General features: G+C 47.8%; 9 protein-coding genes; 4 read left to right on the top strand and 5 right to left on the bottom strand.

Annotated features, from left to right (window-relative positions):
• Positions 1–116: 116 nt before the first annotated feature.
• On the bottom strand, positions 117–1,511 carry FFUJ_11030 (related to 6-hydroxy-D-nicotine oxidase; the record flags this gene model as incomplete). XM_023569881.1 has 5 exons in its annotated part: positions 117–378; positions 440–543; positions 661–816; positions 865–1,250; positions 1,310–1,511. The coding sequence occupies 5 exons, from the start codon at positions 1,509–1,511 to the stop codon at positions 117–119; spliced, it is 1,110 nt and encodes a 369-aa protein (XP_023437034.1).
• A 1,115-nt stretch (positions 1,512–2,626) lies between these two features.
• On the bottom strand, positions 2,627–3,347 carry FFUJ_11029 (uncharacterized protein; the record flags this gene model as incomplete). XM_023569880.1 has 2 exons in its annotated part: positions 2,627–3,095; positions 3,151–3,347. 2 exons carry the CDS (start codon positions 3,345–3,347, stop codon positions 2,627–2,629), a joined length of 666 nt encoding a protein of 221 aa, XP_023437033.1.
• A 463-nt stretch (positions 3,348–3,810) lies between these two features.
• Positions 3,811–4,897, bottom strand: FFUJ_11028 (uncharacterized protein; the record flags this gene model as incomplete). XM_023569879.1 has 3 exons in its annotated part: positions 3,811–3,931; positions 3,990–4,552; positions 4,619–4,897. The coding sequence occupies 3 exons, from the start codon at positions 4,895–4,897 to the stop codon at positions 3,811–3,813; spliced, it is 963 nt and encodes a 320-aa protein (XP_023437032.1).
• Positions 4,898–5,905: 1,008 nt separating this feature from the next.
• On the top strand, positions 5,906–7,773 carry FFUJ_11027 (related to O-methylsterigmatocystin oxidoreductase; the record flags this gene model as incomplete). XM_023569878.1 has 6 exons in its annotated part: positions 5,906–6,247; positions 6,299–6,541; positions 6,593–6,628; positions 6,685–6,843; positions 6,893–7,266; positions 7,320–7,773. The coding sequence occupies 6 exons, from the start codon at positions 5,906–5,908 to the stop codon at positions 7,771–7,773; spliced, it is 1,608 nt and encodes a 535-aa protein (XP_023437031.1).
• A 530-nt stretch (positions 7,774–8,303) lies between these two features.
• On the top strand, positions 8,304–10,050 carry FFUJ_11026 (related to 6-hydroxy-D-nicotine oxidase; the record flags this gene model as incomplete). XM_023569877.1 has 5 exons in its annotated part: positions 8,304–8,588; positions 8,638–8,851; positions 8,913–9,313; positions 9,367–9,737; positions 9,786–10,050. The coding sequence occupies 5 exons, from the start codon at positions 8,304–8,306 to the stop codon at positions 10,048–10,050; spliced, it is 1,536 nt and encodes a 511-aa protein (XP_023437030.1).
• A 164-nt stretch (positions 10,051–10,214) lies between these two features.
• On the bottom strand, positions 10,215–11,247 carry FFUJ_11025 (related to protoporphyrinogen oxidase; the record flags this gene model as incomplete). XM_023569876.1 has 5 exons in its annotated part: positions 10,215–10,405; positions 10,453–10,769; positions 10,824–10,930; positions 10,991–11,155; positions 11,206–11,247. The coding sequence occupies 5 exons, from the start codon at positions 11,245–11,247 to the stop codon at positions 10,215–10,217; spliced, it is 822 nt and encodes a 273-aa protein (XP_023437029.1).
• An 829-nt stretch (positions 11,248–12,076) lies between these two features.
• Positions 12,077–12,777, bottom strand: FFUJ_11024 (uncharacterized protein; the record flags this gene model as incomplete). XM_023569875.1 has 2 exons in its annotated part: positions 12,077–12,442; positions 12,490–12,777. 2 exons carry the CDS (start codon positions 12,775–12,777, stop codon positions 12,077–12,079), a joined length of 654 nt encoding a protein of 217 aa, XP_023437028.1.
• An 876-nt stretch (positions 12,778–13,653) lies between these two features.
• On the top strand, positions 13,654–14,312 carry FFUJ_11023 (uncharacterized protein; the record flags this gene model as incomplete). XM_023569873.1 has 2 exons in its annotated part: positions 13,654–13,917; positions 13,968–14,312. The coding sequence occupies 2 exons, from the start codon at positions 13,654–13,656 to the stop codon at positions 14,310–14,312; spliced, it is 609 nt and encodes a 202-aa protein (XP_023437027.1).
• A 1,215-nt stretch (positions 14,313–15,527) lies between these two features.
• Positions 15,528–17,246, top strand: FFUJ_11022 (related to cell wall mannoprotein; the record flags this gene model as incomplete). XM_023569872.1 has 2 exons in its annotated part: positions 15,528–16,849; positions 16,898–17,246. 2 exons carry the CDS (start codon positions 15,528–15,530, stop codon positions 17,244–17,246), a joined length of 1,671 nt encoding a protein of 556 aa, XP_023437026.1.
• Between the last annotated feature and the right edge of the window lie 366 nt (positions 17,247–17,612).

Raw genomic sequence — 17,612 nt, 5'->3', positions numbered from 1 at the left:
GGACCTGCTTCGTATATATCAAGGACATATCAACAAGATACCCTTCTATGCGACCGAATATCTATGCCATTTCCACAATTCCCAGAAAATATCTAAAAGGGCATTTAAACCATTATTCAAGGATACCTAGTAGGCAAGCCATTGTTGAAGCTGAAGACTTCCTTAGGATCCCATATCTTCTTCAGCGCTGCTAAGCGTGCCAGTTTATTCTTGCCATAGATTTGATCCAGTGTCTCGTCACCGTGGGCATAATTGACGAACGTTGTGATTTCTGGATAGCCTGACGTTGCGGCCACATCACGTCGAATCTCTTCACCAAACCTTGCCAGAGCATTGTCTATGTCACTGCTATGAATGCTCGAAGTCAAGATGAGATTTCTGCTCGCAAACATCACGTCAGTCGCGAAGAGTGGGGTTCAATTGTCGCTTGTAGACGTACATGTATGCCGTTGTATCCCTCCGCGGAAACGCAGTTTCGTCCAAGGGAATGGCAGCCATAGCTTGATTTGGAAAGAATTCATAAAGAAGAGAGGAACTGCGCGACTGAGGATAATGTGCGTAGAAAGTGGCCAACTTGGCAGACATAGCTTCCCAAGTCGATGCTGAATAGTTTTTCATGCTCAAGGTGTACAGATTTCGGTTGGTGTTGGGTTCACATACAGTGACGGCAGCTCCAGCGAAAGTGTTCTCTACGAGTCTGTTCCAAGGCAGTACCCTCATTTGAGTTGCTGTGAGGTTCATGTTCAAGATTGGTGATAAATGTTTACGGGCATCAGTTTCAGTGCCCTTGTAAGCCCAGTGCGCATACAATTGAGTCTAAGAGTATTGATCAGCAGTGGCATCAAGAAAGTTCCGAGGTCCTACCTGGTTCGTGGTCGTGTTAAAACTGTTCAACAACAGAGAAGATAACTCAGCGGGTAGCGGTGACATAGATTCCATCTTTCGGAGGTACTCCGAGCACCTCCGAGGTGGAACGATAAATTCCGCAACAAACATGTCGCCGTTGTTTGTCAGTGGATGAACGTTGTAAGTGGCAGAGGTTACAACGCCAAAGTTTGCGCCCGCACCACGAATCGCCCAGAATAAATCGGGGTATCTATTTCTTGAAACCTCTAAAACCTCGCCGTTGGCAGTGATGAGACGAACCGAAATGAGCGCATCAGAGAGTAAGCCGTAGACGCCTTGTAAGCGACCAACACCGCCGCCAAGTGTGACGCCGATGAAACTGGGACAAGGGGCGCTGCCGGTCTCTAAATCCAGGATATATGTCAGTGATAGTGGTCTAAGGCTGATAGGTATTATCACTCACGGATTTCAAACCCAGCACTGAACAGCGGGTCGAATATTTCGCCAACTGTGACGCCAGGGCCGACAGTCAAAGTTTTTGCATCCGCGTCTAGTTCGAATTCTTTAAAATGACTGAGATCTATCGCGAGGCCATTATGTAGCTCTCCCAGGGTTGTTGTATACCCGTGACGAGCACCTGTAGCAAGGAAGGGAATATTATACATCGTTGCAAGTTTAATCTGCGACAATATGAGCTTCCCAGGTATATAAAAACTGGTAGACACATACAATCTTGGCCACATCTTCCTTTGTTCCTGGACTGATCACGGCTGCATATGTTGGCGCACTGAATGTTGTCCATCTCTCCGTAGAAGCGAAGAAGTCACTTGATCCAGCGAAGTTGATCGACGTGTTGAACGACCAACTGTGCTCTTCATTAGTCAAAAGATAGCGAAGGTTGGCGCTGTGAGGTTGTGATATGTTAAGAGCAATGGCGTTGATAGGACTACTGTAGAAAAGGGCCGTTAGCCAGCCTGTTAGCCAGACCGATCTCATAAGAGTCATTGATGAGTGGAAGGTATAGAATTGAGTATAGGAAACCATTTTGAAGGTATATACACAGCTGATTACAGCTAGTGCTGCGAGTCACTATAAATCTATTTTCTCATCACATTTCAAAATGTCGAGATTTCTTCTAACTTCATTTCTTCTATTTAGAGCCGGCTTCCGACACAATGAGTAAACGAATCTCAAAGCTGACGGACAATCAGCTACCCCCCCTCCACCAACCTTTGGGGCTGGCTGAGAATAGCATTGTCGTGGATGAAACAATGGCTTTTTCTTAGCGGGGCTGAGCCTCCATCGTAGTCATCGCGAAAATGAGAATGGAGGAAAGAAGAAAGATGCAACCGGAGAGGCGCAAGGGCCGTTTCGGAATCCATCATTGCTGTACTCTCGAACCCGGAATTGCTTGATATGTGGATGGGCTCGGCAGGATGATTAGCAGAGACAGATCGCGAGCAGTTCTGAGCTACTTGGGGAATACGCATAATCCTTTTCTCTTAAAGTTAATAGCTTCAAATGGCAATGTTAATCAATGTTCGAAAGAGCTACTGAACTAAGAGATCTTGACGTTGCAAGAGACAAATACTTCCAAATAGTCATCTACACCAGATCAAGCCATGCGTTCCGATAGACAGGGTCAAAATGACGCATTTTCAGGTCATTTTCTTCAATATTCCCCTACCCCTAGTCATCCTTGGACTATACTCTTCATAGCTTGCTTGGTATCTATAATTACATCAAGTTCTAGTAGCAGATGTGATGATGAGGAGTCAGCTTACCCCAAGAAAAGCCTGCCCACTATATGAGCAAGCATAAAGTGAATCAGGCTCAGCATCCACAGAGGAACCCACCATGGCGGCGATAGGAGGGTGTCGCCGCCCCAGCTAAGCAATGCGAGCTGAAAGACTGAGGGCTGTATGTTTTGCTCTTCGCAGTCTCGAAGGTAGCCTAGGTAGTTACGCAGGAAGGCCTCATCAAAACCTCTATCCAGGTTCTGTGGTTCTGCCCAGACTCGGAACACCAGATCCTCTGTAACAGGAGCTTCGGCCCAGAATCTATGACTGCAGCAGTTTTTGTCAATCCTACGGAGCTGTGTTGATAGAGGAGGGGCACGGTACCGGGTTCCGGAAGGGATTTTGATGATGCCACCACCTTTGGCAAGAATACTCTTCTTTCCATTCCTGATGACAGCCAAGGTTCCGCTCTCAACCTGGAAGTACTCTGCTTGGCCACAGTGAATGTGCCTTCATAATTTCAGCTGTAGAAGGCATGCTCAGCGAGGAGGGACGAGCAACGTACAGTGGCGGGCCTGAACGACCATCCTGAACAAGCTTGTTCTCCGCATAATGCGTCTCCCGTACCACAAGCTGACCACCGTGCTCGTAGTGGAACTCAAACAGCGCTGCACCATTTTGAGAGAGCATACGTGGCTCCGATGGTGTTTCGGTGCGTCTCACGGGTCGGGGGGAGAGCCATAGTTGCCACGTACGTACCATACTGTACAATGGGGGGTGAGACGAGATGTCTTCCTGTGTGACTGAAAAGACGGTCCGGGGATATGTGTGTGTTCGTTCTATCACACCGCCAATCATGGGACTATGAGGCGTCTTATACTTCAAGTGGCACTCTTTCTTGGTTGTAAGCTATTGCAACTCGCTCAATGTGTTACAGACTTACTTTGTTTACGCAGGACTATGTCTTGGTAATGCTGACGATTGCTTATTCATTTGTAAGTTACCAGGCTTGATACAATCGCACACTGTCGCACAAGGCACACCTGAGTTAAGGATATCAGTTGTTCGAATCAGCAGCCTGGGAAAAGTTTGACGCAGGACATTGTTGGGTGTTAGCACCACATTAGTCCTAAGTATAGGAGCCTTAAGGCCTCTTGTTCCACAAAGATTCGGATCCCGGATGACCATACACAGTAGACAAATTCAGGCACCAGGTAAATAATCTTTACTCTGGTAGGCCATCTATAATCTGTCCCACCCCAGCAAATGACAGCTCCTCCAGTGTCTCTGCATACAGTCGCTCAGCAACCTCTTTCCCCTCATCTTGATACACAATCGGTGCCATGCTGTTACCAAAAGATGATTAGCATTGGCCTAACACAAAAAAGAATTTTGGTTACTCACGGCTGTATCTTATCACCCTCGACGTAGTGACCATGTGCTTGCTTATGCAGCGTCGTAACCGAGTGCACAATTGTACGAGCACCAATAGCACATGTCCGACTGAGAACAAGACACTGTATCTTGTGTGCAAATCGAAGTATACCTTTTGCTTCACGAGCAAGGTCTGAGCCACCGCCGCAAAGCCCTGGGTTCGCGCAGGACAGTGTAACTGACGAGACGCGTTTCGATAAGGCGGTGAGGAATAGCTGGCCGAGCAGTTTTGTCGTACCATAGCGTTCTCCCATATCCCATATTTTCATAGGCTTCTTGAATACGGGTAGGAGAAGTGTCGAGGTTCTCTCCTCGAATTTAGCCCAAGCAGCTGTGTCGGATGACACAAGGCAGATGTGACCAGCCTCACCCGCGGGTGCATTCTTCTTGATGATGGGCAACAGTGAGATGAGCAGAAGAATGTTTGATAGGTAGTTGATCTGCATCCCTTCCTCGTACCCTGTTGGGCTAAAAGCCTCTGATACTTTGTAGATACCTGCGTTGAGGATGGCGATCTTTAGATTGTCCAAGTTCTTTGCATTGGCAGCAAAGGCGGTAATGGATTAGTATGATGAGAGATCTAGCTTCAAAACCTGAACCATGTCATCGGTGAGGTTGCCTTCCTTGATTAGATCTTGACGGACTGCCTCGCCTTTGTGCTCATCTCGAACACCCATGATGACCTTGCATCCAAGGCTCAGTAGCTGGCGTGTTATCTCGAGGCCTATTCCACCGGTAGCGCCAGTAACAATCCCTGTTCTCCCAGCCAGGTTGACTTCATCGGATGAGACGGGTGGTGGTGTGACAAAGAGCTGCCGCCAGACGAAGCTGGCGCGACTGGCACGTTTCTCAGGTGAGATGTCGAATGCATATGCCATGATGCCTGAGGTTTCCTTTTAATCAACTATGGGGAAGCCAAGTAATAGAGAGAGAGTTGATTTGTGGTAAGGGCAGTTTGAGAAAACAATGTAACATAATAAGCTCGCGTCTATGAAACACACAGAGCTTAAAATACTTCGGTCACGATGGTTAGCACTTATGAGCTGTTATACAGGCAAGAGCACATCCCATGTAAGAAAGGTAATACAAATCACTGCCTGCGCATCTGATTGCTAAGCTTGTACCCTGCTGTTGCTTTTCGACGTACTGGGGATGGTGATACGAAATACCTTTGTGGGCTATGTAGTTGACTGCTGCCTACAAGGTTAAACTTTGTGTACGAAGACGTGATTGACTGAATACTGCTAGTATCACGGGAAGAAGATTCGGTTAAGGTTCATATTCTATGCCTCCATAGCACTCTCTTCGGTTAAAATGACTCGTAACCTCAGCACATTGATTATTGATACAATTCTCCTCAGTCTGAGTAGTTGCGCGACTGCAACAACGCTCGTTTCTATGGTGCAACGGCTTACAGCACGAGTGTCTCTGATTCATCATCGATACTAGTTCTTCGGTAACTCTACCTTATCTACTGTACGACCTTTTTTTATGCCCATCTGTACGCCAAGTGCTGCTTTCCTCTGGTTTAGAGAGAATTGTGCATCATTGGCGAGGAAAGAATGAAGAGAAGCTGGAGTATTATGCACTGATTACAAACATGGGAGAATCATAGGCATTGCCTTGCACTCATTATCGTCATGTAGTTGCCAGTTGGTGTGCTTCACTTGAAATGGAAGTGTTTTAGTAGCGGGAGGTGTACCTTCAAGGTTGTGTGAGGAGGCAAATTCCACTCATTGAATATGCATCCTGCAATGATTAGATGTAGATCCCGTAACTTCGGTACTGTAAGGAAACAGTCATCGTATCGTATCGACCTCAATTCTCTATCACGTCAAATTCCAGTCGTATCAATCGCATAATCTGGCTCTTGACCATAATCAGATATGTTCGTCTATCTCTTGATTCCAGTCTTGATTCTTGGCTTCTGGCAACTGAGCAAGGTCGGACGTCGGCCAGCGGGTTATCCCCCCGGCCCACCAACCCTTCCTATAATCGGCAACCTACACCAGATCCCAAACAGAAAGCGCCATATTCAGTTCCAAAAATGGGCTCAAGAGTATGGCCCTATATACTCACTGATACTAGGAACAAAAGTCATGATAGTCCTAAACACAGATCAGACTGTTAAAGAACTTGTGGATAAACGAGGTGGCATCTATTCAAGTCGACCAGAGTCATACATAGGTCAAGATGTTCTCAGCGGAGGCTTTCGTATCCTATTTATGGTATATATCTAAGATGCTTCATGACTGCTTGGTATCACTAACAGAGAATAGCCGGATAATGAAGTCTGGAAAATGGCCCGGAAGCTTGTCCATCGCATCCTGGGAGCGACGGCAGCTCGAAGCTACATACCGTACCAGGACCTAGAGAGCAAATCAATGCTGTTCGACTTTCTAAAGAGCCCGGATCATTTTGTCGACCACTTGCGTCGATATACAGCTTCACTGACTACCCAAATAACATTCGGCTCTCGTACTACGAGCATTAAAGATGAGCGATTCAAGGAAGCATTTGGTGTATGTTCCACCTACTGAGATTAAGTTTTGGACTTACTGATCTATGTTTAGATATTTGATCGCAGTTCAGAGATGATCGGTTCAAGAGTGCGTTGCCTTTTCTCTTGTCAGTTTGATATATCCTAACCATGTAACTTTATCAGACAGCGGCCCTTCTAGATCTCATACCCGCTTTGAGACGGATCCCTGACTTTCTCATGCCGATCAAGAAGGAAGGGCGCATGATACATAAGCGAGAACTGAGCCTCTTTCGTGGTCTCTACCTTGCAGCCAAGAAGGGTCTCGAAGACGGCTCAGCTAAGGTAGTTCCCCAGATCAACGAAAATTTCAGTACTGATTCCTCCCTACCAGCCTTGTGTCTGTGTCGACCTCGTCAAATTGCAGAAAGAAGAAGGATTCTCCGACACTTTTGCTTCATATCTAAGTGGCTCACTGCTTCAAGCAGGCTCTGAAACAACGGCCAGTATCCTCATCGGTTTCGTCCACGCCATGGTCATATTTCCTCATGTCGCAAAAACTGCACAAATGGATCTTGATCGTGTTTGTGGAGATCGCCTCCCGAGTCTTGATGATATGCCTGATCTGCCTTATATCCATGCTTGCATGAAGGAAAGTTTACGTTGGATGCCTGGGTTCATGCTGGGTATACCGCATGCAACAGCTCAACATGATAACTATCTCGGATATTACATTCCCAAGGGAGCAACAGTCATCATTAACGTCTGGTCAGTAAAGACCCGAACCCTAATCATCCTTCTCCCCACTGAAGTACACACAGGGCCATTCACAACGACCCAAAGAGACATCCGTCACCACGACAGTTCGATCCCATGCGCTACATCGATGATCAGCAAACATCTATCGAAGCCGCAAATAACCCAGACCCTACCAAGCGCGACCACTACGTGTTCGGGGCGGGGAGGCGCAGATGTCAAGGTATGCATATAGCCGACCAGTCATCACTCCTGGCCATTTCACGCCTTTTGTGGGCGTTCGACTTTGACAGGGTCGTCAGCTCCGAGACAGGCAGTGACATTATACCCGATGCAGAGGACGTCACAGAAGGTATAATGTCCATTCCATCCCCGTTCCCTGTCCGGATAGTTCCGCGGAGCGCCAAGAGAGAAGAGGCTGTGGCTGATGCATGGATTCAAGCTTCTGATCTGCTTGATGAGCGTGGAGAATGGAAAGCAGTCCCCCAAGATCTTCTCTGGACGATATCGGAATCGTAATGCTTGAAAGCATACAAGACCAGTTTGCGCCTCAAGACTCGTTCCAAGTTTGTATTTAGCCCGCTTCATTACTCTGCTCCGATTGTCATGCTCTGTGCTGAATGTGGGGGCTGCGTCAGACGTGATGTGTAACACAGCTGACAAGCTGAAAGAGCTGAGACAGCCTTCCATAGTCTGACCCAAGGACTCGGACTCCGACAAGATGTCTACAACAGAGCTGAAACGGTTCAACGTGCTGAGTCTCATCAAACGAAGGATTGGGGCTGGTTGTTTAATGTGGTCTTGGGGGGACTGGAACGGGTGTCAGATCCAGAAAAGTTAGGAGGGCTCTGCGCAGGACTTTATATGAAGAAGACACTGTAAGACTTGCATCTGAACGGCTTCATAGCTTCTACTATTTTACCCTTTCTACAACGGTGTATCTTATCTACTCATTTGCAAGCTTCTGGTCAAATCCATTCAGATCTATAGCGTTTGCGACGTCTTTACACAGCATTCCAGTCCCATAAGAACTTTACTAACAGTTGAAAATGATGATAATCCGCCTAATCTTTAGTCTTACGCTTCTCGCAACACTGGCAGTCAGCTCACCACTATCTGTACCCTCATACTTCCAACCAGACCATCTCACTCGCCGCGAAGTACCAGTATTCCAAATCCAACAAGAGCTAGGCGCATTACTCTCCGAAAACTCCCTCATTCTTCTCCCAAGTAATCCTCTGTGGCTCAACACAACGAAAAGATGGAATACTATGGCGCCTCCTGATATCAAAGTGGTGGTTCAGCCAGCAAACGAAGTTGACATTCCCAAAATCGTCAGTGCATGGTCTACCACGTAAATATCCATTTTTACTGATCTTTTAGGTGAAATATTGCAATCGGAATAGTATCAATTTTCTCGTTGTCAATCGCGGGCATGGCCTTACTAAATCGCTTGGTGGGTTCAAGGGAATGCAGATTGATATGAAACAACTTAGGTCCATGGACATTGCTCGAGATGGAAAGTCTGCTTGGTTTCAGGGCGGTGCATATGCATATGAGGTCATACCATTTTTATGGGATCGCGGCTATGTCACAAGTGAGCACGCATCTCCATTCATTTATTTTCCTCGTGAGGTACTAATCATAGCGCTATGCAGGTACCGGCTCGAACCAGTGCGTCGGCCTCACCGGCCCTGCTTTGGGTGGAGGCCACGGTCGATACGAGGGCCTTTACGGGTTAGCTGGCGACAACATCATTGAGATGAAGATTGTTCTAGCAGATGGATCGAGTATCGCTGTCAGCGAAAAGAGCTATAGAGATTTGTTCTGGGCGATGCGAGGCGCAGGGCACAATTTTGGTATCGTCACGAACCTAAGACTCAAGATCTATCCCGCCAAGATAAAGACCTGGCACTACCATAATTACTACTGGCGTCAGGATAAGCTTGAAATGGTTTTTAGGGAACTGAACAAGCTTCAAGATGATGGGAAGACGCCTCCGCTGCTGGGTGTTGTATTTGGACAGATCTATATAGACCCATCCATCCGACGTGACGAGGTGAGTGCTGTCCCTTTACGTTGAAACAAGGTGCGAGATCTGACGCAACTTAGGCCATCCTCTGGTTCACATTTGCCTATGCTGGCCCAGCCTCTGAAGCTGAAAGACTCTTGCGCCCATTCAACGCCATCGATGCCATCAAGGATGAAATGGGCGACGTCCCGTATCCCGAGATTCCCGTGCGCCAAAACACAGACCTATCTAATTGCATTTCCGCTCCCTTCTCTCTAGCCAGCGTTATGTTGCAGACTTGGAACATCACGACAGACCGAGCGCTCTACAATCATTTCATGCGCAATGTCGCATTATACCCAGACTTAGCGGTCACTGCTCGCTTATACTATGAAGGATATGCCCATCGAGGAGTGCAGGCCGTTGGTTCTGCGTCCACCGCTTATCCCCATCGTGATGAGTATCATATAGCGTATGTGCCCCTCTAGCTCTTAGCCACCGATACTGACAAAAGAATGAGATTTTTCGCGACCGTGGTCCCTGAGGGGTCCAATTTATTGGGTCCCGCTGAGAAATGGGCTCGAGAAGCTCGTGATATGTGGTATGCGGGAGCTCCTACGCGTAAACCGGCGACGTATGTCAACTACGCTTCTGGGAACAAATACGAGAGCCTCCAGTCAATCTATGGCTACGAGTCGTGGCGCTTGGCCAGGCTTCGAAAGCTGAAGGCCAAATATGACCCGCACAATCGGTTCCGTTTCTATGTTCCGATTCTGTCGGATTGACGGGACTTGGCATCTTTACAGAGGCAGGCAAATTTGTCTTCTTATGATTCAGTAAACGACATGCGATAAGACGTCGGTAGAATTCCAGGGAGTAGACAGAAGTGGCAATCTGGCTCTTGGTTTCGCAGAATCGACGCCACCAATTTTTCAGCTATCATATGTCGTTACAGCCACTGTTTGTTTCCGAATTGAGAAAGATAGGCACCGCCATAACCTCCCTCAATAGTCGCGTTCTCCCACACTGCTCTCATGTCTTTGACCGCATCTTCCGCTGTCGCTGGGCCAGTGAAATGCGGAGCATACTCTTTGAACTTGGCCATCATACCCCCCATCGCCTCCATCTGCTGTGGGGTCGCTGTCGACTGTTAGTACACTGTAATGCGTCGGGAGACACTAATATACCGTGATTGAACTGGCCAACATCAACCATTCCGGGGCATACACTCATGAACAAAACACCTTCCTTCTTGTACTGGGCGTTAAACTTGGCGACCGCCATGTTCATGGCGGCTTTGCTGATGGAGTACAGCGGGGTAAACTCATGCTCGAAGTTGTTGGTGAATTCCAGGTCAGCAAGGCCAGTGGAGATAGCCACGACTTTCTTTTCTTTGCCTTTGAGAATAAGGGGAATGAAGAGGTTAAATAGGTGAATGTTGGCCACGACGTTGACGTCAAAGAGCATCTTGAGATCATCTTCCAGCTCCTTGGGGGTATTGCCCCTGATGGAATCAGTACTGCTGTACAGTGTATGTATATATCGTGGTACTACTCACAGGGCTCCCATGGGGTCAAAGGTATCGAATTTCGAGACGTATGCTGCGTTGGCAATAAGGTAGTCGATGCTCCCGCCAGTAATCTTAGCAGTTTCGTTCACGGCTTTCTATACTGCCCGTCAGTTTTCTGTTGGTGCAAAATGAGTTGCTTCATCACTGTTGCCTACTTTGAGTGCGTTGTAGTTGGTCAAGTCGGCTTCAATAACGTGGATGTTGGAGCGTCGGTTGAGCTCCGCATCCTGCGAAATCTTGGTGATAGTCGCAGTCTTGTCGCGCACGATTCCGACAACGGTGTTCCTATGGTCGTTGGAAAGCTGGCGGGCGAGCTCGTACTGTTATAAACTGATTAGCGCTGTCTTTGTAGCCTTATTGGCATACCTACCCCGAGGCCTCTAGAGATACCGGTGATCACGTAAATCGTCATGTTTTGTTTGGAAATTGTGTTGCTTGGTAGTAAGATTAGGAACGTCTATTTTCTTTGTCTTCTGCGTTGTCATTACTTCTCATCTGTGTATTAGATTGCTAATCCTTTATAATGTTGCTCTCTCTCTCTCAACACCCTGAGATCTGGTTGCTATGGAGAGCGGAGTGATTCGTAATTTGCATGGCGTTTTGACATGACAAATGCCAGTTCCCTTTGTTCTATACGTGGTACCCCTCTTGACATGCACATAAAGTGACGTACTTTCTCTTGTGTGTTGGTGGCTTGTTACTTTCACATTGGTAAGCATCCTTTGTCTTATTTATGGCTACACGAGTTTTGGTCGCGTTGCACGAATACGAATGCACGCGTCATCACCCAAGCCCATTCTTCCGTTTGCTTCTGTATCACAGGTACTCGTATGGTGCCACTTATAGTATGACAGATGTATCTTCTTCTCTGTCTCAATTCCGACCCCCGGAGGCGCCGACGTCTGGGGCGTGAGAGGCTTCAGCTGCCGTTTTCCTTTGGCGTTGCATAACTCGGGAAGAAAGTGGGAGATTGCCGGTATTTCACTGACTTGTTCTATCTTAGAATTATTGATGGAGAAACAAAGAATTGTCAGTTCAAATCGAGGCAGTCGTATTTTGACAACTGCAATTCTGGCTCAGATGACTGTACTCTCTCTAAAATAACAGCAGTAGACATAGAGATAATTCTCTCTTGAGGTTATGAACAATCTGCGACGAGACTATCCTTTGAACTTCTCATCACCCAGTTTGATAGCGCAAAATAATAGATGTGAAATAAACCTCAAGGAAAACCCATTATCCTACGTTTTCTTATTTGCGCCCTTCCCCTCCTTATAGTCACCATACTCCTTCATAAGCTCACCCATATCAAACTCCAGCGGCCTGCCATGAACAAAAACCGGCTCAACATCCAGCATAACAAAGAGCACGCGAGCCGGCTTCTCCGTGGATGTGTTTCTCCAGCGATGCATAGCACAACGATTGATGATAACATCCCCGGGACGAAGAATCCGGTTGACTTTTCCGTCTTTACTCAAACTCAGCTCAACTTCGCCCTCGCAGACAGTTCCTATCCCAAGAGACAAAGCGCGATGCATATTGGACTCCCCACCTGGCGCAAAGTCTACCATGCGGACGACACAGCCTTTTGGGATGCGGAGAGAAGGCTGAGAGTAGTTAGCTATATAGATCAATGCGAGGTTCGGAGACATACTCTGTTGATTCTGGCAAATTCTAGGTCGACATCGTTGGTGAGCTCCACTGGGTTGCTGTTGCTGCTGTACATGATGCTTTGAGCGCCTTCACCGTCTAACATAACAGCGCGGTGGTCGCCATGATCTGTCTTGAAGGGCTTTAGTGGGAATCTTTGAGGTTTGATCGGAAGAGTACTACTTACCAGTAGGAATGTTGGATCGCCATTACTATCATGGCCGGTAACATAGCGGAATGGGTTTCGAAGCCCTGGTGCGGGAAACTCGGTGCATCGATTAGAAGTTGACATGTTGATTTACTGGAAGCAGGCAATATCAATGATATGAGGTAGCTTTTGATTCAGGAGGCAGCATAAACAACGCGGCTATGGTAGCGAGAAGTCTGATATAATATTCACTTACGGGAAAAACACGGAGAGTAGGTCAAATCCACCAGATATCAGGAAGGCCCGTTCATCTTCGGAAGTGTTGTCATAAACCAAGTTACATCAAGCACAGTAGCGAGTTTGTACCATCTACTAAGATCTCACTCCATGACATGCAGGAAGTGCGAACGGGTTTCTCCGCAGTAAATGAGTCACTTCTTACATTCACAGCATCACGCTTGAACCCAGGTATCAAAACACAAGCGTTGTTTTTGCTGACTGATATTCCTCGGACGGCACCTCGTGTGTGTCTTGCGCACTGTTGATGTAACGATCAGCTTACATCTAGCGGTGTAGAATTCTCTGTAGTGGATTCTTTCCACAACCTGATTCCTCAGCAATGGGCATTGAATCTATCCGAGTGCCGATATCATTATTTGAGAGCAGGTGAGTTAGGAAGTGGTGAGACCTCTTTAGCATTCACAACGTGGATATGTCGCCAAACGTGACTCCAATAGCAATCCTGTCGGCAGCATCACGATTGATGAATATCTAGAACAGCTACACAAGTAACAAGTAAACCGTTGATTACCAATCTGTCGGTGTGAAACATGATCAGTCTGCAACTTGGCCATTTCATGCTCTACTAGAGCAGCTAAAGAAGCGGTAAACCGTCAGTAGGGACATGTAGGATACATCTTTGACAACCCCCTCTTCATCAAGCATTCAGGCACATAATCCTCCAGCGCTCAATCCCCATCACCACTAACCCTCTCGCAAGAAAGCTGTATCTGTCGCAAAATGGCAGACAGTAGTTCTTCAGCTTCACCACAGACTCCTGAGTACTATGTTGGGAGTTTTCCTGCCCCTGGCCTACGCCAGATCGTCAGGCATATCACTGGCCATCGCGAAGACGGAAAAGCCCATTTCCTAACCTCAGACCACGGCGAACACTATCGCTTCATGGGTGAGAACAAAGCAGTGGCCAATATCATCTACTCCACTCGAGAAACTCCTGTCAATCTCAATGACGACACTGATGTTGTCAAAGCCAAGCAGGAGGAGGTAAGCTTCCCAAAACTGTTACAAACTTCGGCCACTGATTCGTAACATAGCCTCCTTTCCACTACCGCAACGGGTCTATCGTCCGCATGATCGACTTTGGTCCTGGTGTGGAATCGCCTTTCCACCGGTCTCTGACTATCGACTACGGCATCGTCATTGAGGGAGTCTTCGAACTCACCCTCGACTCTGGAGAGATGCGTATCATGCGTCAGGGAGATGTCTGTGTCCAGAGGGCTACTGCACATAAGTGGAAGAACATTACCGGGAATGAGACCATGCCAGGACGAATGATGTGGATTTTACTCGATGCTGAAGAGCTTAGTGTAGGTGGGAACAAGGTGGAGGGGTATCTCGGTACTTTGGAGAAGGAGTATCAGGGTCGGGGCCACTATTAACCTAGCGTATATCATTTTGCGAGATGTGTTATCTTCCATTGATACTTGTGAATTTACATCTGCACCGAGAACTGGATTATAGATCATCCTGCCATCAGAGAGACCACGCTCTCACTTTTTTCGATAATAAAGTACCGCTAGCATAGAGATAATACGTCCCCTTCAGATTCCCCTCCCGTCTTGAGGGAGGGATAGAGATAGAGGCTATTCGCGACTGAGGATCTACAGTCGATGCTAAATTATTCTGTGGCTTCTCATTTGGACAATGATGAGCAGGCTCTTAACGCAGAGCTTTCAGATAGTCTATGGCTGATCCCGAGATTAGCAACGTAATTGCAATTTGCCAGTGATTGAGACCTTGCTATGCAGTTCCATAGTATTGGCTATCGGTCTAGTAGTTGAGTGAGGAGACCACGGGCAATAAATGGCAATGCCCACGACACAGAATCGAGAACAGGCATGAGTCCCAAAGTCCATTCTGTATTAATAATTTGTATAACAAAATAAGTGCTGAAAGGTAAAGGCGCTACCGTTGGCGCTATTGAATCGCGTTAGTGGGCGACTCGGATCCAGACTCTCGGGAAAGTTGTCAGTGGCGCTAGTGACCGTATTTGAGATTAAAGAGCGGAAAAGATGTCGGTGAGGAGTAAATCTCGGTAAGTTCCTATTATGCATGGTCGGCACTAGAAAGTGGAAGCAAAAGATGCTTGACAAGGACCCGCTATCATGTGGGATCGTGATGCTAGCACGGGAAGTGGATAAATGCCGAGATTCTGATTATCCAAGTTATTGTAGTGAGAGTATGTCATTTGGACAGATTGAGACAACCTGTTCTATGTATGAACATTTAGCTGATTATAGTCTGTCTCTTACTTCGTGATTGACTTTTGGCAATGTGGATTCCCCTCACGACACTATCATGTTTTTGACCTCAAAGTTCCACCTCTAACACCAATCCAGGCACCGAAACACTAAACACCAATAGTTCAACTACCGGACCCAAACGGCGCAGGCTGAATGTCTCAACATGGACAACGCCACAGTGCACTATCGAAAACCTTTGGCATCACTAATTCCGCGATAGGGGTCCAAACACCTGAAAAACACCTACAATACAAGATGAAATTCCCATACCGCTTTTGCGAACTTTCCCTCTGAACCTTCAACCGTCCAACTCGGTCTATCTGTCATTCGCTCTTTACCCTAACGCTCACTATGCGCTCCTTCATCGCCATCGCGGCACTAGCCATTTCTGGCGCCGTCGCTGGGCCTTGCAAGCCTCGAACTACTGAGACTTCGACATCTGTCGCTTCAGAGACTTCGTCTGCTGCTGTTGAAGCCACGACTCTACCTGCGCCTCCGGTCGATTCCATCATCACCAACACTTGTACCGGTGGTGGCCTTACGAGCCTCGATCCTTTCGTCATCGACGGCGATGTCACCCTGAACACTAACGATGGTTATAATCCCGGCGGTGGGAGCTCAGACAAGAGCTGCGCTGCGCTTAGTGCCCAGTCTGCTGGAACGCGCAAGCGTCAGACTCTCGGAGAGATTGCGGCGCTGAAGCAGTTGCTCACTGGCCTGAATGTGCGAACTCAGTACACCGTCCAATTCTTCTACCTCGTCTTCACTCCTCCCCAGGCGACAACATCTTGTGTTCTCGAAGCATTCATCGGTTCGCAGAAGTTCTTCACCACTGGCATTTTCTCCAATGGTGCTAGCGTTAGCTACAACGAGGTCTTGGTCTCGACTTCTGCGCCTGCTACCCAGGGCTTCTTGAACATCCAGACTACATGCTCTGGTGGAGGTTCTGCCATGGTGCTTGTTGACTCTATCTTCATCTCTAACCAGGTCACTCCGGAGAACATCAACGACTTTAGACTTGACTTTGGAGGCGGTGATATTCGTGAGCCTGTGAATAGCCTCCCTACTACTCGGATTGCTCCAACTACTCAGCGTGGACCTGCTACCCAGACTTTCCCCGCTACTCAGGATGGTCCTTCTACACAAACCCCTCCTGCTACCCAATCTCAACCTGCTACCCAGAACGGCCCTGCTACTCAGACTCTTCCCGCCACCCAGAATGGACCTGCTACCGAGTCTGAGCCTGCTACTCAGAATGGCCCTTCTACTGCCACCAATGTTCCTACCCAAGGCACCGAGTCTACTTCCGCTCCTGCCAACCCCAACGACGCCACCACTCAGACAGTCAATCCTGGCTTCCAGACCAGCACCTCTGCAAACGGCGGTGCCTCGACTGAAGCCAACTTTGCTTCCACCACGACTCGTCCCGACACCCAGCCTGCCACTCCTACTCCCGTTGGCTCCCAAACCGTCACTGCTTTCGACCCTGATGCCACCATCGGCCCTCTCAACAACGCCCAGCCTCCTCAGGACAACTGCGTCAGCACCAACCTTATTCCCAACGGTGACTTTGAGTCTGCATCAAGTGGTTGGGAGATCACCGGAAACGCTGGTATCACCTACAACGGCCAGTACGGTCCTCAAGCTCGTGCCAACAGCGGAAACCTCGCCATGTAAGTCCCCCCATCTGCTATCCGCTTCACCAAACTAACGATTTTCAGGGCTCTGCAATGGCCCCAAAAGAATGGCGTCAAAGCCGGTTTCAAGCGAACCATCACAGGCCTCATGCCCGGCCAGACCTACTATCTCGGCTACGGCCACCACACGGGCAACGGCGCTCATCTCCCTTACTACGAATGCGACATCCTCGTCAAGTTTGACGGTGTCAACTTTGATGACTTTGATCCTTTCTACGATCCTAATGCTTGGTGGCAGTACCGCAACCGCATGAACTATGTCACGCCCACGCATTCTACTGTTGAGCTGTCGTTTGTTCTCACTTGCAAGAGTAACCCTGCTGCTTTTACGCTTCTTATGGATGATATTTTCCTTTCTGCTTGTCAGAAATAAATGGTGTTTTAGAGGTTAGGCTTGCTTATAGAGTAGATTTAATAGAGCCTTCATGTTCCTCACTCCGGGTCCTAAAATTTCCACTGTCTTTAATACTTGATGTATTGAGGACTGTCTCCTTTCTTTTGCTCCTATTCAACTTCCACGCCGAGACTCTCGTAATGCTCTACCAACACAGCAATGTCTTCTGTTTCGATCGTAATTGAGATGAGTTTGACTTTGTGAGCCTGGACCAATTTCCATCCAGCGCTTCCTTTACCATGAATCCTTTCAAGATCACGGGTTAGCGTTTCAAGCTTGAACTGCTTTGGCTCGCCAACGACCTGCACAATTCCCGGCTCTTCAAGTGCTGCCATTGTGACAATT

This window comes from Fusarium fujikuroi, chromosome FFUJ_chr10 (assembly GCF_900079805.1).
Source record: "Fusarium fujikuroi IMI 58289 draft genome, chromosome FFUJ_chr10".
Lineage (NCBI taxonomy): Eukaryota > Fungi > Ascomycota > Sordariomycetes > Hypocreales > Nectriaceae > Fusarium > Fusarium fujikuroi.
Note: the sequence above shows the minus strand (reverse complement) of the source record. Positions and strands in the feature narration are given on the sequence as shown.